This window comes from Bombus impatiens, unplaced genomic scaffold (genome assembly GCF_000188095.3).
Source record: "Bombus impatiens unplaced genomic scaffold, BIMP_2.2 scf_0899, whole genome shotgun sequence".
Classification (NCBI taxonomy): Eukaryota; Metazoa; Arthropoda; class Insecta; order Hymenoptera; family Apidae; genus Bombus; species Bombus impatiens.
Window position 1 is genome coordinate 389,534 of NT_177318.1, and position 24,927 is coordinate 414,460.

Genomic DNA, 24,927 nt, shown 5'->3' on the forward strand with positions numbered 1-24,927 from the left:
TTCGCCGAGATGTAAATCGCGGTCGCGTGATAGCGGCGCATAGAGCAGATGTTGCGAATGTCTAGTAGACTACATCAGATACGTTACATTTGTTAGAAATAATATCGTCTTAGCGTTATACTTATTGTTACTTGAACGCCTCAGAAGCGAAATTGGCCAACTCGACTTTTTGCTGATTTCCTAATTTCGCTGTACCAGTGGACGATTAACGTCGAATTCACGAGAAACAAATTTCCTAGATTCGCTTATCGCAAGAAGGTAGCATAAATCAGGAATAGTAAATCCTAATGTAAATTTATAAAACAATGCTTGTGGCATCGTCACTTTCTTGTACCTTTTGATTTATGCAGTTATTATTACAGACGCAAGGTGAAAAGAAGGAATATATCCTGTTTATTTAATAATTTATAAAATAAAAAGCCCTTATTTTATAAATAATATATGTATCATATAAGAAAAAACGTATTACTTGGTAAGATATAGAATAATAAGCTCTGTGGCTAATTGCGATTAAACTAAGTGTATAATATGGCTTGTTCATGAAATATGAATGGCTAAAACAGAGTGTAAGAGAACATACGAACATCTGTGTTACGTGTTACATCAATCCTCACAATGTGTACTGCTTGATGATATTTAACGAAACTTTCTTATCTTAACGCAGTTGTAATAGCAATTATACAACTATTTTCTTTCTCTTACCGCAGCAAAATTAATATTTTAATACTAATACATAATAAAATATAATAATAAATAATATATAATAATTTAATAATAATATAATAATAAAATGAAACATGCATTTTATATCGTTAACTTAAAACAATGTGAAGTTTATCATCGTACATTGTCAAAAATAAAGTGAAAGGTTCTGTTCCTATTGTAAAATAATTTCTATCTTACTTTTATATTTCTGCACATCTAAGTTTAATTATCGCGTTCAGCAGCTGTTGAATCGTTATTTAACGTAAAGGAGAGAGAGAGAAGTTATGTAAAGAATCACGTTCAAATCAACGCTGTTCATTCACTGACTCGCAAATCGTAACGCATCGCGTGCACCTTGCAGCAGCTCACATTTTCTTCCCTGGCAATCACGAACAAGATATCCTTGCTGACGCGGCAGAGTTTAAAGAAACGCTAAATTCATGAATAACAATTTTCTATCACTCTCGAAAAAGAAATATGTTAACAAGCAACTCACACAGCTTACGCGGCTCGTCAGCTGTAAGTGATTTGACTTTCTTGTACCAGTTCCCACTTATTTTTCCATTATAGAACCAATTAATTAATCTTGAATAACGAAGCGATTAATTGTCCTCTACAATTATATCGAATCATTCTTTTCCCTCGAGTCTCTTTGAAACTGAAAAGAATCCGAAGTATATTGATTGGATCGTCCTCTACTCAAAAGCTTCTGTAATCGTAAAATTGAAAATTATTAAAAGTTCTTAAATACGAATACCTCGAATTCCAAATTAATGAATTTTGACAATGTAACCATCGTAAAATATTCGAAATCGAACTTTGTAAACGTAACTATGATAAGCTTCAAAATTGATAAATTTTACAGATACGAACAAGATATAATTTCTTTTGAAAAGAAAAGAACGTAACGAGTGAAGGCAAAAAAGTAGGAAAACGACAATATAAAAGCGGGAAATCTCTGAATAAATAAATTCGCAGAATCAAGATATTGGCGATTTCTGTGACGAGTCGACTCGTCTTTCCCAATTAAGATCTTCGTGATCCAAATCTCAAATGATCAAAAGAAAGAAGAAAATCGATAAGCAAGTGATTTTTTCGGGTTAAGCTTGGCACGACAAACGTGAATACATCGTAGAAGCGACGTAACCCGTATACAGGAAGTGACCGGCCAGAAGAACCGAGGAAGTTCATATTACAGTGTTCGTTAAATGTCGGATGGGTACGTATGCGTGACAGTGAACAGAATGGAGAGCCATCGGGAGAGATGATAGGAGGAAGCGTTGAAAGTCTTTTGTTTATCGACATTCATTTAATAGACGAGCAACAGCCGAGTGCTTTCGAAATTTCACGTCATTAACTCATTCAGAATTTGTAATTTAACTGTGCCGTATCTAGGCGCGGAGAAGCATCTTTTACAGCTCCGATACTTTCTGACGAATGCTAAGCTCATTCCTGACAACTCTCTGTGTTTACGATACTTGATTTACGATCGGTTTATGTATGAACGTTTCGGTTCTTAAAGAACTAAAGTTAGTTGGTTTGCAACTCTTGCAAACTTGGTAAATTTTTATACTAATTTTTGTTCTATTATTAGTATAGAACAGTGGAATATAGTATTAGGTTGTTGAAAAAGTGTCTTTCTTTTACAAATACGTCTTTTACAACGATGCATCTTTATACAAACGTGAAACCTAATCTGTCGAACGTTGTGATCCTTATTTTGATAGAACAAAATGGATCATACGTTATTCGATAAAATAATATAAAACGGAAAATATTGTGCATCCATTATTTCCTTATAAAACGAAAGAAACTTTTCCGACGATCTAATACAAGATTTAATTGTTTGGATTATATCAAATATGGAATGATATTTACATTATCCCTTTTATAATAAAATGTCGAAGAATTCGTAATAGATCTCTAGCCTCCAAGATTTTCTGCATTTCCAATACCAGATACATATTTTCAACGTTTTATAGAAAATGAGTATTAATAATTGCCTTATGTACTATAACATTCGAAATGTGAAATTTATAGTTCTGTTGAAGAGTTAATATTTCTATAAAAGTTTAGTGTCTCTATAATATGTTATATACACAAACGATGATAACGAAAACAATGGTAATACAAAACATTTACAATGAGTAAATACTATTCTGAGGCTGGTGACGTTTTTATTTACTTTGCCTCTTAACTTCTAACTCGTTTTACATTACTGGAATATTATCAATTGCTTGCAAGTACAAATATTTTCCTTTGTTATGTTCCTGTCAATTTGATGTTACTTCCTACTTTCAACAGAAAAAATTCACGCCAAAATTCAATGTTAATGTTTTAACAATTTTACTCTGTTAGACTCACTAATGGTGTAAAGAATATCTAAGTACTTAAGTCAAGGTACACATAGACCAGACTGATACCCGCGTAATATGAATTTGAAACGCAAACGCGGTTATATCTGTTACACGACCATTTTGCTATGGTCTGTGTGTCGAGTTAGAGATAAACGCCAACGACGTGCAATATTAAATTACATTATCGTCTAACGTTAAAATTATCTGTACATGTCAAGACAATACACAGGAAAATAAACGTAGTTAATATAATTAACATGAAAAATTACGTCTTTGGTGTTTTAAAACCTAATAATACAATATTCTTAATATTTTTATATAAAGACCACCAATGAAACATATAGAAGATAAATTTCAACGAAGGTATCAGGAGTGAAATTTCAGCCTGAACGAATTATCTTCATATGTATTATCATTCACGTTACTTGTAACTATCGCAAACGATAATTTCTCTATTTTTCATCCAATATTAGATAACGATAAATAATTTAATTATGTTTCTTTGACTTTATCGATTTATCGAAATTTCATCTATAACGTAAACGTAATTTTAATCTTAGGGATTAAAATTCTAAGTTGAAAATCATCTTTTCGCTCGATGTTGCCATTAAATACGTGTTTCTGTTATTCTCTTGAACAACTAAAAGATATTAATAACATCGATATTCACTGAATTCAATATAGATTAATATTAAACAAGTTGCATTGATACAACAACAAAATTGATATTATTCGTTTTTACAAAACATTTATAAATTTATCATCTACTTATCGCTTGAATTCTTCGAATCTACCATCTCATATTAACATACTTAATACCGACGTAAAGATAAAAAAATCAGTAAAGATGAACTGTCTGGTGATTTTTACATCATTTCAATTACCACTACTTTAAATAATAAGCTTCTAACAGATCACTTGACAATCTATTTAACAATCTCTTTCAGCAGCATATTCCTTGAAACTTTACACGCATGTATGTACGTACATGCATATGTATTATGTGTTTCGGACAACATTCATGGACATATTTATTGTGCAATTGCGTACGACACGACGCGACCATCAGAACAAAGAATAACTTTTTCTTCGCTCTTTCACGACTTTGGTCATCGTTAATCATCCAACACACGAAAATTTACGTGCTCCTTGTTAGCATCGTTTTCACGTAAATGGTACCTGATGGTACTTATGCAGATCATCTGCGCTCTATGGATGACAAATGAAATGCATCGTCCTTTGGATTTCTTTTGTTTTTACTGACTCGTTTACCTTGTTCCAAGTGAAAATATTGTTGAACATTTTGCACAATCACCGACACGTATACATTTTTAACGTGAAAAATAAGCTACAAATGTTTATGTATTTAGATATGGAAGATTCAGATGTGCAAAAACGCACAGAATGCACATAATACACTAAAGTGTATAAAATATTCTGAAAATAAATTTCCTTTTAGGCTCCATTTCTTTAATTTTCTTCGCAAAAATGTGAATTTGCATAATAGATACATATATCAAAATACTCAAAATATAGATTTTCATAATATATAGAATATTCTAACATAAGTATAGTAAATCCTCATAATATTTATGTAAAATAAATTTCTATTTGGAGTCTATTCTTTTCTTAGTTATCCTTAAAAAATATAAATATCCGCAATACGTTGCTCATGATAAAGAAAGTTTATCTTCTTTATTTGCTTCAATTGTGTCAACGAGAGAAATTCTCAAACTACGGAAATAGAGGGTTCCCCTTCTCTCTTCATTTTCTGTTACGCAATTGTCAATAAAAAGATGCTCAGCTATACTTTCGTTTTCTCGTTAGTAACAGCCATGGATTTCATATTGTGTTCCTTTTCGTTTGCAGATATATCAGTACAATATGGATTTCAACAATATCTATTTAATCGCACAGTTGCTGAATAACTCGAAGCAATTCGTTTGCATTTTCTATGAAAGTTTCTTAATGCAAATATAGAAAGCGAAACGGATAATTGAGTGTTTTATCTGTTCATTAATATAACAAACTTTTATGTAGAGATCAAGATCAAACTTACAAGAGTCTTAGATAAGTTCGGCGTGCACGTGAATACGTTTTATTGTTGATAAAAGATATATGAAAGCTAAATAGACAATAATTTTTAGATAATATTTAACCAGCATTTCTTGTATACAGGGAGTACAAAAGTGTCCGACCACATAGATTTATTCTCTTAATATTCGAAAAGCGACGTGCAAAAGTATTTTAAATAACATTAGGTATATAAACGTTACAAGTAAAACGAATGATACGTTAAATAAATAGTATTAAATATCCGAATGCCACAGCCAGAGCGTATTAAGTCATACTTTTTAAACTTTAGAGCAGAGCAAATCAAAATTACAAAGATCTTGTACATATATAATATGCACTTAACATCATTTTTACGCTATTATATTAAAAACTAAATTTTTACCATCGGGAAAAGTGAAAAATTTGGTACGGGAAGCACGTGAAATGTAATTTTAAAAGAAAGGTTGACTTAGTACATTCTGCTTTTGGAGTCCAGGTATTTAATTAGTACGTAGTTACATACGTAGTTTAAATTTTGTAAAATATCGCGTTTGGAATATTGCACACCATGGAATATTGTATATATTTCCTAAAGAAGAAATAAAGTAATTGGATAAATATAGCTCGTGTACATTGTAACCATGAAAATGCAAATTAAGCTGCTGGAAAATAGCTATTAATCGTACTACGTTGTCTCACTGAACAATAAACCTACTGGCACTACGTTGAGTCAATTATACGAAAATTTTCCGTGTAACGCAATTGATAATTACATTGGTAATTATTTACTATTTCAAAGAGAACACAAAAGGCGCACAAACGTGAAAACATCGATCACACGGTTTATCAAGAGAAAAGTAAATAACGAGGAAATGGTCGCTGCACGATGCAACTGCTTGAAAGCAACCGGTAAATTACGATGATTTATTTCCACACCTATCCCTCATAGAAACGAAATTACACTACCACTGATAAATGTCCGGCTACTTTGATCGATTTTTCGAAAAAGAGAATTTTTGTACCAAAGTACAAATTAGTAGTAGATCAATAACTAGAAACATCATTCTGTATTTTTTAAAAAAATATAATAATAAATAGTGTACAAATTAGTGTACCGGTAATAAATCTAAATTACAGATTTTGGATCTAAAGAAGCCTTTAATCCAGTAACAGATTGCCAAATAAATTACCAAATAAATTATTTACTAAATTACCTTCGCTTAATAAATGGTTTATGTTACAAATTACGTGATTCGTTGATATGCTAAGCGATTTTAAGTATCGCCGTATAAATTAATCTGAACAGTTTTTCTATCCATTTGTAATTACGAAATTAAATAACCTGAAGATGAGAACTTGTCGAAGAAAAAACAATTTCATAAGGTTTGCCCATTATGAACGCCAATTCCTTAGTGGCCATTAACTTTCAAAGATTACTTTTGTTGCGTAATGATACTTTACAATATAATAGTAAGATACAAGATTACTCGTACAAAAACAAAGACTATCCTGCATCGATTCGAAATATTTCAAAATAATAAAATTAATATGAAAATACGCCGAGGTTTCAACAAAGATACAACGAGATTACAAAATAGCCTGAGAAATTGGAGATAATTGTTTAAAAACAAAAATAGGATAAATACGTCGAAAAGATTCGCTGAAGTGACATATAAAACACAGAAAACTATGTAAAATCTCATCGCCCAATTTGTTTCTCCATAGCTGTCATAATTTTCCAACCGTTTCTCAGAATTTTGTCGATTATTGCTCGGAGTTCAAGTCATACATACGTATATTCCTAAATAAAATATATTAAAAAATCTTTCGTTGCGTTATTCCCTTATACATTTTTCTTTCACTCAACCATAGATACAATAATAATAAATAAAATTATTTCATAGTAAGTTCAAATCCTTTCGCTCTTTATAAAATAATTTAAAAAGAAAAAATTACTTCTTGTCAAAAAAGAACAAACATCCGGATATTTCTACATAATGCGCCTGTGTATAGGACAATTATTTGAATTCACCGAATTGATGAAAAATCGCGATAGAAAAGCGTTTTACTTATTAACGTATACGGTTTATGCATGGACAAAAAAACGAAAAAAAATATATATATATGCATATACAATTATATAAATATATATGCATATAGTATAAATAATAATAAAAATAAATAAAATAATAAATAATAAAAATGTATGCATATATAATTCCTGCATTCTACGGTTTCACGGGAACATTACGTAAGAAAACTCTACGGTAAGACGCGTCTTTGATTATAATGCACAATGTTATTGGCCTTTTTGGATTGAACTTATCAAAGATATCGAAGATAATCGTTCGCAACAACGAAACGTATCGAACCACGACAATCTTTACACTTTCTTCTTTCTTTCACTTGGAACTTTGGATAATGGACGATACTGGGTTTCGCGAAATACTTTATAATGTTAATCAATTTACTATGTTGTCCTATCGACTGGATTCATCAAGCCATTTATCAAAAACCAGTCGAGACTAGCTTATCTAACCATTATAACGGATACGTGGGTTTTGCATCTCATTTTAGAAATGGATAGTACGTGTTCGGAGCGCTTGAATTAAAAGACCGAGAAGTTAATTGACTTTATGTATTCACTACTTTCATGATATTTTAATTAGAATTCAAGGATTTAATGGAACGCATGTTCCTCTGTTTAATTCATATCTTAATCTCTTCAGGAATGAATTTATTAAGACCAGAAGGATATAATTATTTCTTATCTTTCGATCGTATTTATTCCGAATATAATTATGAATATTAAACGAAGCAGATAATGCCCCATCCGAAGGAACAAAACACGAGGATTTTATGAATCAATGGAACGACGACCTTGCGTGAAGTTTCGTACGAGAATAGTCCAGAGCAGAGATTTTGTTTACTCGTTTCTTAAAAGTCGTAACCTAATAGTAATATAAGAAACCGATATATTCTAACTTTAATTTGTTTGACAATGTATACTGTACAACGTGCTGTAAAATATAGTAGAATGTAATCTATATGGAGATTACAATCGTCTCAATGAACAAAATTCCATTCACAGTTTCTGTAACAATACTGTTTATCGTTACAAGAACACCTACTCATGCTCACTTTCCAATTTTCTTCATCCTTCCTGAACATTGGCACCATTTTTCTTGCCAAATTAAATTTTCCGGGCAAATTGAATTAATCAAATTATATACCATTATAAAAACAGAGCCTAGATAGAAAATTGTTTGACCTGCTAAATATTATAGCGAATACTATATTTCGAATATTGCGCATATTTACGTTTATCTCCACTGGTTGATTTCACCGCTGACACGTACAAATTTCGAATATCATTTTATATCAAACAACAGTCAAGGGAATATTTTTTGTACAAGACATTGTACTTTCACTGCATTTCCCAACGTATTGTCTACGCTCATTTCGTCCAATCAGAGCCGATCAAATTGCTCAGGAACGAGAAGATGAGCAAGAGTCGCGTAAATGTTCGTACGAACTGCGAAATACGTTTCGTGGAGAAAGTGGGAAACGTACCTACACCCGCAAGCAATCGCACGATCATCGTAATTCCTGGACTAGTCGTGTTCTGTAATTTCTAGCAATTCTAGGATACACATATGTGTTTACAAAATATTGCTGTAACGTATGTTTTTTTCAAAAACACGAAGATCACTGAAAATGCAACGATTCATTGCAATAATTGAGAAGGAAGCATAAACAGCGTGTATTCCTTCTGTTTGACCTGATTTCAACTCATTCGAATACGTGAATGAGACTTTCTCTGGTTAAATTGTCGCGTGAAGATACAAGGATATCATATACATATCACATTTTACGAACATTGGCTTGCTTAAAAAATACTAAGGATTATTTTTGAAACGAATGAAAAATCGAATTAATCGTTCGTTCATTTTATTGCACAGTTGTAATCATATAATTATAAGTAAAAATGAATAGAACATTTTTACGTGTAGAAATTTACCTACACAGGATAGCCATATGTAAAAATACGTAAAATATCAAAAGTAGAGTGCCTATGTTTAATGAATGGAAGAACTTTCTATTTAAATTCCATTTGTTTAGTCACATTCATAAAAGTACGAAATTGCATAAACGTCCGTAGTATAATTATCAATATTCGACAAAAATAATAATTATAAAACAATGTTAAGATATAGTAATACATTATTGATTTATAATTGATAATTATTTTCCTAATAAGTTCATGATTTTGTATGATGTATAATTTTGTATTATGACCATATGTATTATGAATCAATTATTTACTAGAATGTTGTAGCATCGTTGATTTTTTGCTTTTCTTTATGATACTTTGCCTTCCGGTATCTTAACGTTTTTCTTGTGGTGTATTAAAAAAATTGAAATATTATAAAGAAAGAAGGAAAATCAATGATGTTATAACGTATTGGGACAACATGTTAAAGCTAGAAGAAGATATTAAAGTAATTTTTGTGTGCACAGTCAAAGTAAAATAATATAGAAACATAATTAATAAATTGGGATACAATTTCAATTATTATAGATTACTCTAATCACTCACCGATTAAAGATTGTTCCACTCCTTCTTCAATTTTGCATATAAAACGATATAAAATTCGTTCAATAGTCGCATTTATTCTTCATTTATTAACTACAACATAAAATTATACACAAATCATTAACTTAAATTAAGTGTAAAAAACATATAAAATATCTTAACATTTATTGTATTAATATCATTTTTAAAAAAGTACACAATACTATACCTTTTGAAACAATAATAATATATTCCAAGTATTGTTTCTGTGTAAGCTAAACCATTTTTTGGTACTAATCTTTCAAATACGTATGTATGCAAGTTTTCTAAGAATGGCTATTAATGTCTATTAACATACACTTTTAAATTCAACTAAAAATTAAATTTAAAAATTAAATTGAAAAAACATTCGTCTTCTACACAAAACAGACAGTTGTCATCATACTCGTTTTCGTCGTCATCTTCGTTCTAATTTCACCGTACTGTATCCCGTTTAGCAATTAACTCGATGAATGGCAGATAAAAAGAAATACGTGACTCTTGTGTTAATGATGATATGATCTATTGTGAATTTATAGCTACAGTTATACCATTGCTTCATTAACATAATAACGAATGAAAATGAGCAACGGCTGATTATTATTAAAAACTTAGTCATAAAATAGTTATGAAAAAAGGTTTTATGTCCTATCAGAGCAAGAAGTATGATCTTATTTTTGACTAACTTCACGTTTAAGATACCTTCGAAAATTCTAAAAACAATTCTTTAAAAACTGTTACAAAATTTAAAAATTTTAAGGTAATTAAAGACTCGATATTTAATATTACAATGTAACAAATGAACTTTGGAATAATCAAATTTTGTATTAAAAGGAGAAGGTTATGATACGATAAATTCAGCCTAGAAAATTCTAGCCCTTAACCAAATTGAGCAAATTGATTTTTCATAAAAATGCTAATTCAGCAAAACTAATTTTCCTTAGAAAATTCTAATATTTTAAATAAACTGATCATACTGTGTTCTTTGGTTGGCAGTTACAAAGTTTTGTTACACGAAAGCTACTGGAACATATCATTACCAGCCAATCGACACTATCTCAGAACAGATGTATTCTTAACCTTTCAAAACGAAAAAACAGGTTCATACAAATCCACATAAAAGAGTAGTTCACCTCAATTTCTACCACTAATGTTAATTACTACATTATAATGAGTACATGAACTGACGGTTTTAATCGCAAACTACTTTTGCAATTATACAGACGTATGTAACAGTTGACATCGATACTAATTATAAGTACGTATACAAATTGTTATTTAAAAACCGATTAATCGGACTGCGATCTCGAAACAGAAATTCGAGATCTTAATTTTTCGAAAGAAAATATCGTATGCTTTTTTATAACATGCATATTACGTTTATATTAAATGAGACTTATAGAGACAACATTGATAATACATTGTTATTCAGTTCGATTCATTAGAAATCGAAGAGTTGGTATGCTCTATTAAACTCAGCTATCAACTACTTTTCTTTAATGTAAAAACACCGTAACAGTTTTAAGCAACATTTTATTACTTAAAATTATGGCTAATAATTTTCTAGCAATATTTGCGCCTTTATAATAATTCACAAATTTCACTATTTAATGAATTTAATACAGAAATAGATATAATAGAGTCATTAAATGTCGATAATTTGAAGCGATATCGATATATTCGATATATCCGATTGCTTCGGTAATTATTATCATCGATTAAAGCTAATCATCGATAAAATGGTCTTAAATCTGCTCTATTTATTTGAACCATTTGAATAAATAAGATGAATAAATTAAGGTAATTATTAATTAATTAATATATATTTAAAAATATTTGAACTAAGTTACGGGTAAACTAAGCTGCCATGATTTACTAGGAAAAATATCAGACACCCAGTATAGAAAAGCATTTTACACTAATGCACCGCGAGCTACTTCGTAAAGAAAGAAATAGATTCAAAGGAAAAATATGTTTTCACCGTGCGGGTGGGGACTGCACACCGATGCATAAAGCGCATAATCGTACACGCTTAGAATCTTTTGATCTTCTCTGTATATACACATAATGTATCTTAAGTGGATGTTTGTGTCACTGTCGTGAATACTCGCTTTCTCTGACAGTAGCGTACCTATGATCTTTCTCGACATCGATGCATCGATCTGTATTAGATCTACGATTAAAATCGATTTGTTAAATTTTATTTATCAAATAAAATATATGCAATGTGTTAAAATTAAGTTTAATTATATGGTTCAGAATTTTTTAATAAAATATTTGCAAATTTTAATGATAGATAAGATGTTTTTTATTTATTTAGCATTTATGATTTTATATTACTTTATTAATTGCGTCATTTTTAATAATTCTATATTTTTTATTGAATTTATTTACATACTTTCATATTTATTGATATTTATTGATATTCTTAAATTTTTCACATACATTGAAAAATTAGATTGGTCATTTAATATAGTATAATAAAAAGTATTCGTATTGTAATTTACATAATATTAAATAAAAATTAGACCGCAACGAGAAACAGAAGTAAAAATTCAGTATAATTTTTATATACGTACTATGCTTACTATTACGTTCCTGATTGGAGAAAGGGACACTTGTTTCTTATGCACGATTCAAAGCATATAATTTAGCACATGAACTAGAAATATATTTTTCAAACAAAAAACAAGGTCAAGAATAAAAAGTTTCAAAATTATTATCATTTGTATACAAAATTTTATCCAATCATATTACAATATAAAAAATATTATTTTTGTAACAGAGAACATTCTTAAGTTAATAAGTTTTCCATACAAATATTAGTATAGCACTTTATATTTATAATAATCTTTTTACTATATATTTTTTATTTTAAAAAATAGAAATTTTTATAGAATCACCAATAGTATCACGGAAAATGAAAACAGAATAAAACTTACTCGTATTCCTTAAAAGCAAACGGCTTTTTTTAAAAAAGTATTTTATTTTAAGATTATTAAAATTTTTAAGAATATATTAAATTTATATACATAATATTTCTCAATTCATCCAATTCATTCAATTCATTAATACCAGACTCCATTAATAAATATAATTTTGCTGTAATTATTGCATGCTGACCTCTAGCGATGATATATTACACAATAGAAGAGTAACATGTATTCTTTAATGTTTCCACATTTATGGTTGATGAAACATCAAACTTTCTAAGTTATATTCATTTTCGAATTAATCAAGAATATCAAACTATAAGTTGTGTGTGTACTATATGGATTATATGTGTTAATATTGTCACCTTTCTGAGAAGCAAAGACAGTGAAGACATAACCTTACTCATAATCAGTCATGGTATTATTTCTTTTTATTCGTTATAACCAATATTAATTAAATGTAAACAAAACGTGAATTACTTGCTATAGATTTTATAATAATAATTTTTGCCTTTGTTCAAAAGTTCATTCTACTAATTTGTTTTTTTATCACGTAAACGATTTGAAAAAATTGCATGATATAAATAAACAAACAATTATGCAGACCATCAAAGTTTATGTTTGTATTTCCTCATTTAAATACATCTATCGTTCTGTGTCATTAAAATAAATCAAGCAGTTTTGTACTTACTACTTAATGTATATTTTATATACTTCTATAAAACATATGCTGTGCCATTTATCAAGTGGCAATTTTAGTATTTAACAATGGATGGTAACCAAGTAATGGGGAGGAAAACGATAAAACTTATTATAGATACATTCTTATAGTGAATATCAAATTGAAAGATTATTGTGTAAACCTTTTCACATGAAATTCAAGAACTCTGTTTCTGAATTTTTATATGAACAAATGTATTTATTTGTCAAGGGTTATATCCAGCCCTCATATCTACATTTCTTGTATAGAAATGTACAACATTTCTTTAACATTGTATAACAGACAAATATTTTTCCCTTTAATTCAATTTTCAGGTAATTCTAATTGACAATTCATTTTTAATATCCAATTTTAATATTAAAGCTAAGTTTCACATATAACCTCATGTATACATTTACTTTGTCAAAAAAATGTATACTATGAAATAAGTTTTAAGTCCATCATTTATTATATCTTATGTATAGACTTCTATTATAATTTATAAGTTTTATTTAAAAATATGTGTGCCACTAAATTTATATTCGTATTATTTTTTCCTTATTAAATTTGAAACTATTTTATATGAACCATGAAAATTTCTTTTATTAATATCTAAAATGTGGGAAAATAAACTGACAGTCTATTTGAATTATAAATTTACATCAAAGTTTTTGTTACTTGTGTTTTTAAGGTACTTAACTTTAATCTTTTTCAAAAAATACAACAAAAAGAAATATTATGAAGAATTTAACAACAAAACAATTACAAAGAATAGAAAAAAAGAAAAAGAAGATGGCTGCACTTCTGGAAATAACTAAATTAAATGATAAAGATAGAGAAGCTAAAATGCTTGCTCTTAAGAAAGCTGTTAGTATACTTGACTGAGTTATAATATTTTTGTTGTGAAGTTCATATGATAAATATTATTTTAGTCTATAGAAGCAGATCAGTCAAATACAAATGATACAGACAGCAGTCAAGTCTCCATGGAAGATAATGTCACACGTAAACGTCCATGTAATGAAGATTTAAAAGAAACTCTTTTGGAAGATTCTACTAAAAAAGAAAATGTAGGAGGTATAGAAGAATCAAATACACTTGCTAACAAAAAGCCTAGGTTTGTATACTGTAAAATGTTTGTATATATATATATATTTAGTGTGATATATAATAATATAAATTATTTTTATTTGGCAATACAGATTAAGTGGAGACGAGTATCTAAAATTGAAACAGGAATTAAGAGAACGTAAAAAGAGACTTAAAATAATACCTCGATTTCATTTAAAAGTAGCTGGTGAAAGTGCTAGCTTAACTATTAATGCTAAAAGTGAAAACAGGATTCCTATTTTTCTTAGTGATATACAACATTTATTATTGTATTCATTACATGGTCATCACTCACCCTATGTGCCAGCAAGATGGTGTCACCTTGAAAAATATAATAGGGTAATATAAATATTGAACATATATAATATTAAAAATTTCTGAAATATCGTTAAACATTAAACATTTTTTAAAAAGGTCACACACACTGTGGTTCTTGTTGTTGAAGGGCTTTCCCTGTATCATTTTATGGCTTATGAAAGTATGTTTCCACATATAACATCAAAGTTGGAACATAGAGTAGAAGTTGTAACACCTACAGCATATGGAGGGTCTGTAATAGAGGATCTTGCAGCTGTTCCCATAACCGGGATGCAAAGCGATAAATTACTTAAACGTATGTACATTTTAAAATACTATTTGTTATAATATGTAACAAGCATACATGGTGTATAATTTTTTAGAATATGGATCATTAGAGGCTGCATTACAAAATAACAGCGATGTAATAAAATTATTACTGACTGTTTTCCCAATGCATAGAGATCCATCAACAAATGCGGAAAAGTTTAAAACAGAATATGGCCTCCCAAAGACTGATAAATTCCCCCGTACACTATTACTTCTATCTTTATGTCAAATGGTAGAAGAAAATTATCCTGTCCCATTAAAGGGTGAACTAGCAAAAAAGTTAGTACCAATAATAAAAATATTCCGAATTAAATTTATACATTAAATAAATAAATATTTTATGTTTAGATACGGAAATTACATAATGACAAAGGATGTTTATGTAGAAGCTAATGAAAGATCTCCAATGTTTGGTCTAGACTGTGAAATGTGTAAAACAACTATTGGAGAATTGGAATTAACGAGAATATCTCTCGTGGATGAAAGTATGAATGTAAGTTCAATTTCAAAATTATTATGAGGAGGGTATCCAAATTCTATTAAATTCTTGTCACAGGTTATTTATGATAGTCTGGTAAAACCAGATAATCGTATCATTGATTATCTTACTCAATTCAGTGGTATAACAAAAGAAATGTTGGAAGGTGTCACAACTACGTTGTCTGATGTTCAACAAACGTTACGAAAGTTACTTCCCGCAGATGCAATTCTAGTAGGACAAAGTTTAAATTCTGATCTTCATACATTAAAAATGATGCATCCATACATTATTGATACATCTGTTATTTTCAATATTACTGGTGACAGGTGCACAACTTATTTTCTTTATATTACAGTTATATTCTCACAAAAATTTTCCTATGCAAATATTTAATTACAGATATCGGAAGACAAAGTTACAAATTTTAGCAAGGGAATTTCTTGGTGAAAGAATACAAGAAAGTAGTTCTGGTCATTGTTCAACTCAAGATTCACAGGCTTCTATGAAATTAGTGCAATTAAAATTAGCAAATAGTGTGGATTATGGAGATGCTGTGTTACTTGGTCGTTGCAACATGGAAATATTGAAAATGAAACCAGAGAAAAGGACAGATAATCAGCAATCATTAAAAATTGAAATACGGAAGTATGCTACATCAATTTTCAAACATGTAACGAAGGATCAAAAAACTGCTGCCATTGTTGGTAATGGAGAAGTTATGAACGAATATTCTAGATATTTAACTTCTTCTATCAACATTATGGATGATGAAAATTTCGACAAAAACGATCAAGTGTGTGCCTCAACCATAAATTGAATTATTAAGGAATCGATTATTCGAATTATTAATGTCTACTATTCGTATTATCACAATTTTATTGTTATTACAGGTACGTCTTGTAGTGGCAGACAATAATAAACAAGCCGTCTTGCGAGCTACACAAATAGTCATGGAACATGCCTTTACTTTATGTCATGTTAGGATAGGACAAGAAAAATTAAAAAGTGATAAAATAGAAAAGACGTTCCGCACTGTAAATAAATGGGTATATAAATTATGGCAGCATATGGCAGTGAATGGTTTAGCATGTGTTATATTTGCGGGAGAAAATAATGCAGCAAATGGTGCTTGTTTTTTGAATCTGAAGAGAGAAATACCTGAAGATTATACAATACGCACTTAAAAATAAAAAATTTTATCATTTGTATACTAATTTAAAAGGAAATTATTAAAGAACTATCTTTCTAGTAATATGAATTGTAAAGAAATGTATGACAAACTAGAAAAGTCTCGTACCGACTAATTTCCATTCGATAATTATTTTATAAAAATGTACAAATATTGTATTATTAATAAACTTTTTTATTCCTTGTAAATTTAATAAAAGTCTTTATAATATATATAAGCTCTATTGGATGTAGCACATACATTTACGAAATGGACAAGAAATTAAAGAGAATATCGAATTTAATTAGATTGATTTTCGTTATTTTCATCTTAAATATTAAAAATTTGTTTCTATAAAGACGATATATTATCATACAGAATAGGGGTTATTTGAAAAATGTAACAATAATAAACATGATAAAGTTAGGAGTTACGAACAAAAACGAATATCTATATTGTTTTATTTTTATACTACATCTTAATTTACCATATAGAGCGAATTAGTTATAATGAAGTAAGCAAAGTTTAATACGGATGCTTTATACTTGGACATTTTACCAATAAAAATATGATTTTGACTAAAATGTAATCGCACTTTATATTAAAAAATATATGGTACATTATTTTATACTAACAATAAATTACAAGATGAAAAATAACCATAATTATTAAAACCAAAAGTAAAACGACTTTTAGTTTAGTATCTTTCAATTTTTCGAAATTACAATAAAAAAGCGAATATGTAAGCATTAGAATAATCAGTATTATTAAGATAATTCTGGAAATAGTAAGCAATGTATTAATCATTTTTATCCGAATTGCATTGCAAAAAAAAAAGATCGCTTTAATAACTAATACTTGAAACTATTCTATAATGCCTACAGATCATATAACGTGGAATATCAATTAAAAGTTTAGTATGGCTTATCATAAAACTTTCCTTTATCCAATGACTTTTGCTTTTGCAAATATGTTAAATAAGCAGAAATATGTTGTCGTGGATTCCTAGCAAGCATTTTTTCTCGGAATAAACCCGCTATTGGAGCTTTTTTTTTCTTTTTAATTGTTTCAATATCGACGACACTAAATTCAGTTGTATTTCCAGCACAACTTGGTAGAGTAATATCATCTTCTATGTACATATTCTTCATCTTTTTAGGTTTGAAACTGCACATTGGAGATAGGGAAGATTTTTCTTCTGATAATTTTCTCTTTTTTGATGATTTTAATGGAACATCCGATAAATTTTTAACAACGTAATCCGGAAGCTTTTTAATACCTTTTTTTTGTATGTCCGTTTTACTAAATTCTGCTACCTGATTTTTGGATTTCGATTGTTTAATCTTAATTTCTTTTTGTTTTTGCATCTTTTCATTGTGTTCTCTTTGTTTCTTTTTTTTCGCTTCTTTGTTGGCTTTAATATTATCAGCAGTACGTTTTAAATCTTTTAACGCTTCATCTCGAGCTTTAGAGAATGTAATCGTTTCTGGTCCCTCATCAGAATCTGATACTGCATCGTAAAACTGTTGTGTTTTATTAGATGCTACAGTATATTTTATATTATCTGTCTTCACACCTTCTAATAATTGCTTTTGCTTTTTCTTTGATGATTTTTGAACTGAAGTGTTTTCCTCCTGATTTGAAACATCACTTGATAATTTCTGCTTTTTCTTAGGAACCTTTTTAGGTGGAACTTCTTCATATTGCAAAGCATCATCTTCTGACAATAATTCCCTTTTTTTCTTAGGCAACTTTTCAAGCAATGCTTTTTTCTCTTGCAAAACAGTATCTTTTGCTAATAATTTCTGCTTGTTCTTATGCAGTTGCTCATTTGGAATATCGTCACCTGATAAAACGACTGAAACCTTTTTCTTCTTTTTCTTTATCATTTTAGTCTTTTCATTTGTCGAATCTTGAACGTCTTGAACATCTCGAACTTCTTTCTCTTTTTTCTTCTTCTTCTTTATTTCGTTATGTATTTTTTCATCTTGACTTTCTGATTTTATTTCAGTAACTTGTTCATCTGATCCTTCTTGCATTTGCACATCGGTATTATTTCTTTTCTTCTTCTTCTTCCTTTTTTTCTTATTTTCCTTTTCTGTTTCATCATTGTTGTCAAAATTGCTAGTGGGAACAAATTGTTTAGTTGTCTTTAGTAATTTTGAATCATTATTTTCTGGGAAATCAGTTTCAGATAAAGTAGATTTAGTAACTTTTTCAACTATTGGTTGCTTTCGTTTTTTACGTTTCTTTTGACGATCACTTTCTAATATGTTCTCTGCTACTTTAAGCAGCTTTTTCTTTAATGAATCATTTGGACCTGGTGCTGCTTTTGTGTTTTGTTCATCATTGTTTTCATTTTCTTCTTCACCTTGGTCATTCTGTTCATTACTGTTACTAGTATTTGTTAATTTTTTAAAATTAGCATTTAATATTGGTGCACTTTCATTTAATTTCATTTGTCTTAAGTACTTTGTTGTAGGTGTTTCACTCCCTAAAACTATTGTTGATTTGTTTAATTCTGGTACTTTAGATGACATTGGTCTTGAAAGATTTGTTTTTGTTGTTAAGTCAGTTAATTCAGATGGAAGACTTCTATGCATGAGAGTTTCATTGTTTTTTATGCTTCTTAATTTCTTTACATTTTGTTCTTCCTTTAATGTCAAGTCTTTGTCATTTTCCTCATCAAGGGAGTCATTTTCTTCAGCACCACAGGTTTTGACATTAAGTTTCTCTTGTTTAGATATACTTATTTTGGGAGTACTACATTCCATTGATTTACGAAGTTTTAATACTTTTGTATCAAATATTAATTGGGAGTCATTTAATGACTGTTCTACACTTTTAACTGCAAATTCTGTAGAGTTTCGCTTTTGTTTCTTTCTTTTTGTTTCAAAAGATAAATCAAGGTAATTATCTCCCTTTTCATTTTCTTCTATCTGGGATCTATCTGTTTTAAGATTCTTCTTCTTTTTCTTGTCACTTCTAATGGTTTGAGACATACTTAAATCACCAGATTTTCTTGATGTATTTTTTTCTTCATTAGAAGCATCTGTCTCCTTACTTACATTTTTTTCAGCGATATTTTCTTTATCATTTTCATGTTGTTCTTTCTGAATTGTTTCTTGTCCTATCCCTTCTTCATCATCTTTCTGATCTTCTTTAGTCTGCTCGTCATTTTGTAATTTATCATTTTCAATACTCTCATCTTTATTCTCCTCACTTTCATCTTCTTCTTCATCTTCAATTTCATCATCATCAACTACAAAATCTGCAAGATCTGACCCATTATCATCTGGGTCTGATGATTCTGTTTCTGATGCTCTACATTCATCTCCTGGTACATCATCATCAGAAAACTTTGCAACATCTTTACCATAAAAATTATATTCTTTTTGGACATCAGAATCTATAGTGCTATTAGATTCATTATCATTGTCGCTGTTACTATCGCTTGTCCCGCAAAATAAAAACTTAGGTATTTCCAATTTATTTTGTGAATCATCGGAATTTTGAGTTTCATTAGAATCGGATCCCATGTTTGCTATTGTCGAAAAATTTCTATTCAATCTTTTCTTTGTTGCACTGTTTTGCTTTTCGTGAACTTTTTTTACATCATAGTCAGACTCTTCCGAATTTTCATCTAACTGTTGTGGTTTCATCTTTTCCTTTGAAGTATTTAACGACTGATTTGTCCCATTTTTCTTAGCAGATGTAACTGTATTTTCATTACAATTAGATTTATTTAAAGATTTCAGTTTATTTACAGTTTCAGCTGTATTAGATTCATCAAGTCTATTTGCCCCTTGCACTGACTTATTAAGAGATTTTCGTCCTTTTGGGACATCTTCAGACAATTTACTTTTATTTAATGATACATTTTCTTCCCCTTCAATTGTCTCATATGATTCAGATAAACTGTTATTTTTTAACGATTTCCGGAGGGACATATTACTGTTAGAAGTAGAGTATTTATTACTATCTTTCGTCGTAGACGTATTCTCACCAACATTAATTGATATTTCTACATCTTTTGTAATATTTTTTGTATCTTCTACTGCATTTCTATTTTCTTCTTCATCGTTATTTTCGTTTTGTTTCGTGTTCTTCCGTTTTTTTCCTTTGAGAGATTTATCCTTACTATCATTTAATTTACATTCATCTTGTGATATATCCATTAAATTATTTTCATTTTTTGCTTTCATAGAATCTGAATGTGCTTTTAATATAACGGTATCATCTGAATCATAATCAAAAGATATTTTCTCCTTGTTTGTTTTTAAATTTTCCGCGGTTAACCATGCCTCTCTATCGACTAAAACAAGATCACATTCGGCTTCACTTTCATTTTCAGTTGTCTTTGAATGTATAGAATTTTTGTCCATATCATTATTCTTTTCTTTCCATTCACTGGCTGAGATATCTTGAAAAGTATGTGACACACTAGTATCAGAATCGTTATCATCAGCTTTTATATTTTCTTGACATTCTTCAAAGGTCACTTGGGTAGTGTTTGTATGTTTTTCATTTGATTCTAATTTGTTTTGATATTGTTTCTTCAATTTTAAAGGATCAGTAGAATTATCCAGTACAGAAACTTTCTTTGACTGTTCTCCTCTTTCTGGTGCTTCTTCAACAAATTCAGCAGCAGTCTCTGTAACAATGGAAGAGTCACTACTTTTAATCACATTAGTTACATTAGCTTCATTCATATTAATTAATGTAGAATCCTCTATGCTCATATGAGCATCTGAGGATTTTAACAAATTGCTCGTATTAGGAGATAAATTATTTGTTTCACTTATGTCTTTTAAACAAGGTACATCCTCATGCTTTGAAATAGTTAAATGTTGAGTATCTGAAACTGATTTCACATCCACTAAATTTGACGTATCTATATTACTTAATTTAGGAGATGAAATCAATTTTATACAACTTATATCATCATTTTCATGTACATTTTCTGACGTATTTAAGTTATCACTTTTACTTTTCGTGTCATACTGATCATCAGTTATACGTTGATTTATATCATTTTGTTCAGATTCTTCATTTTCATTTATATTTTCCTTTGTATTTGAAACATCCATTTCGATGCTTACATTTGCATTACTTGCATGAACGTAAGCTTTCTTTGATTCTACATTCAATTCAATATCAATTTCTGTAGATTTATTATCATCTACTGTATTTATATCTTCTGCAAGCTCCATACTTTCAACATTATCGTTTGAACTTGCATTTGTAGATACTACTTGTATAGGACCATTTTTATCTAAACTTTCACTATATGGACTTCCAATGACTGATTCTGTTTTTGTACCTACTACTAAGTTTTGCATATTATTAGAATTGTCTTCTTCATTCATTGAAATATCCAGACCTTCAGTTGGTAAATTACTAATTACACCAGCATTAACTTCTTTCATAGAAACATTTTCATTTGCCATTTCTAATGATTGTTTAGAATGACGACGTTTTGGCGATACACTTGTTTCAGCGCAAGGATATTTGCATTTTTCTTCGGTTGACACATTTGCATTCAAATTATTTATAGATACGTGCTTCGGACTTTGTTGTGTATTAGAAATTGCATTCTTTATATCCTGTAAGTCAGTAACAATATTTGTTGTAAGATTCTCTTTATTATTATGACCATCATGTTTTTCCATTGGATTATTTAAATCTTCAATAAATGTGTTTTCATCTTTATTTTGTGGAAGTATTTTAGATTCATTATCTATTAAGGATTCTGCTTCATTTGTATTATCTACAGGCAGTGTTTTACTACTTTCTAGTATATTTTTATCTGATATTTTCTTATCAGTAAATACATCCTTTTCAATATCTTCAAATTTATTTGAAGAAACATTTTCTGGAGGGTCGTTGTGTGGTCCCTTAACTGTTGTAAATGTAAATATCAGTTAGTTCTTATATTAATTTTTATTAAGAAATGTTATTCTAGAACTTTTTAGTTATATAATTTTGTCGAATTTTATACAGATAAAGAACTATTTTTGTAATAGATTGCGATCTGATTGCAATTAATATAGAATACTGAAGTATAACAGTAAATTAAACTTACCATCATCTTCTGAATGTTTTTCATTTATACTGTTACGACTTGTATTGAGTTTGTTTTTCGAAGTTGGCAATGATTCGTTTTTCGATGATGTCTTAGGGGAACTTTCTGCACCTACAATTCCATATGGAATTACAGAATTAAAATTTTTTTAATTTAAGTATATTTTTAAAATATAATATACCTGATTCTCTAATTTCAATAAGATCAGGTAATGTGCGATCTAATGTCACCACTGGATACTTCATATATTCTCCTTTTTCTTCTACTACTGGTTCTGACAGTAGTACCGAAGTTCGTCTTCTTGTCTTAATAGGTGTATTGACTAATTCACTGTACTGTTGTTTATTTGGCGTATTAGCTTCGGGCCCCACGGAACTAGCTCTTACATTACGTTTAACAAGTCTCGATGCTGGTTGTGGAGATTTTGCTTCTGAACCGGCTCTTGTAAAACGTTTACTAAACAATAGGTATATACAAAACAAACATAAAACAAAAATTCATACATATAAATCAATCATTAATCATTACAGATACCTTTTTCGAGTATTTGTTTTATTACTATCATTGGAAGTGTTATTTCTAGCTTTCTTTGTCGGTGTGCCAACATCTGATTCTGTGATTTCGTTAACATCTGAGGATATAGAACTTATTCTAGAACGTAAAGTTCGTCGAGTTTCATTGATAGCAGAATTGTCCATAGCACTGGCTCGTTGCCTTGTGATTCTAGAAGTTTGTGTAGTGCTAACGATGCTCGAGTCGCTTAAAGGCGATTCGGGCGAAGATTCATTTTGTTTAACGTTTGGCTTAATTCGGGAGCTGCGACGAAGTGGAGAATCAGCCGATATTACCTCGATATTGGCACGGGTTCTGCGACCTTATATTTTAAAGGGAAGATAAAGAAAAATATAGTAATACAATCAAATTTCGTGAGATATCAATTATTTACTCCAAGATGACTTGAAATAACAGGCTGTATATACAGGCTGAAATACAGGCTGTATATTACGTTGTTAAATTGATAAAAGTACAACATACAACTTCGAATCGACCGTTAGATTCAGCAACTGAGTGAACCGCGTGCGCATAGAAACCAAAAAATGAAAAATACAAACCAGGTTTCACATCTATTTCTTCATCTGATTCCTTTATAAGACGCGACATTTTTTTTACTGTTTACACTGTATACCAACAATAAGTCGTATAAAAAAGATAGTAATCAATAAGAAGTTACGTATTAACACGTGTTTATTCTCTGAATTTAAACTGACGACACACTCAACCTTCACCACATTGCGCGCGGATCGTCCGTTGTAGAAAATGCACTCAGAGCCACCAAGTGACAAAATTCAGCGATATTTCAATTTCCTCAATAAATCCGTTAAAAGAAATCTCTTTTAGGTAATTTAAACAATCAAAAGATAATATTGTTTATATAAAAAAGTGCACATTTTTATTATTTCTTTATTATTTGTATTGTTCTACTCAAAGTAATAAAACTTATAGTTTTTTAACGTAAAAATTAATTCGTAACCATTGTGAAAAGTGCGGGAAATTAATAAAGGAAATATGTAAATCAGTGCATCACCGATAATGCAACCAGAGAGTAGGAAATATTCTTCTGTAAGTTTAGTTTTAATACTATCTAGATTTACATAAAATAATGATTTGCTTGAAATCAATATTTATCAGTAATAACAAATAATTTTACAGTAGAAATGCATGTTTTAGCGAAAGGAATCACATGTGTTTTTAATATTGCTATTCGTTTTGTATTAATTCGTTTATATTAATGCATAAATTATTAATCTTTATATATTTATTTAATAGATTTATTTGTATAAGTTATATTTTAAAGTATTTAAATATATGTTTCTTTAAATTATGTAGTACCAAGCCCGGCTAGCTCAGTCGGTAGAGCATGAGACTCTTAATCTCAGGGTCGTGGGTTCGAGCCCCACGTTGGGCGGATATTTTTTCTTCTCTTTATCTTTTTTAAAATTATTTTCAATATTATCACGTTGCAATTTATACACATTCTATAACCCATATATAGTATTATATGTAAAATGTGCACATATTTTCTAGTGTCTC

At 29.4% G+C, this 24,927-nt stretch overlaps 2 protein-coding genes and 1 non-coding gene across 5 annotated transcripts; 2 read left to right on the forward strand and 1 right to left on the reverse strand.

The window, feature by feature from the left end:
* Positions 1 to 12,847: 12,847 nt before the first annotated feature.
* On the forward strand, positions 12,848 to 17,055 carry LOC100740672 (RNA exonuclease 5). Of its 3 annotated transcripts, XM_024370707.2 has the most exons (10): positions 12,858 to 13,083; positions 14,057 to 14,232; positions 14,298 to 14,482; positions 14,568 to 14,814; positions 14,890 to 15,088; positions 15,156 to 15,381; positions 15,451 to 15,595; positions 15,659 to 15,909; positions 15,983 to 16,376; positions 16,474 to 17,055. In XM_024370707.2, exons 2-10 carry the CDS (start codon positions 14,104 to 14,106, stop codon positions 16,765 to 16,767), a joined length of 2,070 nt encoding a protein of 689 aa, XP_024226475.1. In that variant the 5' UTR covers positions 12,858 to 13,083; positions 14,057 to 14,103; the 3' UTR covers positions 16,768 to 17,055. The 3 variants fall into 3 exon arrangements, with proteins under 3 accessions (XP_012246309.1, XP_024226475.1, XP_024226476.1); XM_012390886.3 differs by lacking the exon at positions 14,057 to 14,232 and having other exon boundaries at positions 12,848 to 13,083; XM_024370708.2 differs by lacking the exon at positions 12,858 to 13,083 and having other exon boundaries at positions 14,103 to 14,232; positions 14,305 to 14,482.
* Positions 17,056 to 17,181: 126 nt separating this feature from the next.
* Positions 17,182 to 24,153, reverse strand: LOC100743360 (dentin sialophosphoprotein-like). Its single transcript, XM_012390883.3, has 5 exons — positions 23,949 to 24,153; positions 23,371 to 23,710; positions 23,018 to 23,292; positions 22,837 to 22,947; positions 17,182 to 22,653 (listed from the first exon to the last, which is right to left on the reverse strand). The coding sequence occupies exons 1-5, from the start codon at positions 23,995 to 23,997 to the stop codon at positions 17,666 to 17,668; spliced, it is 5,763 nt and encodes a 1,920-aa protein (XP_012246306.1). The 5' UTR covers positions 23,998 to 24,153; the 3' UTR covers positions 17,182 to 17,665.
* Positions 24,154 to 24,729: 576 nt separating this feature from the next.
* Positions 24,730 to 24,802, forward strand: TRNAK-CUU. The gene has a single exon. It is a non-coding gene; the product is annotated as a tRNA-Lys (tRNA).
* The last annotated feature ends 125 nt before the right edge of the window (positions 24,803 to 24,927 follow it).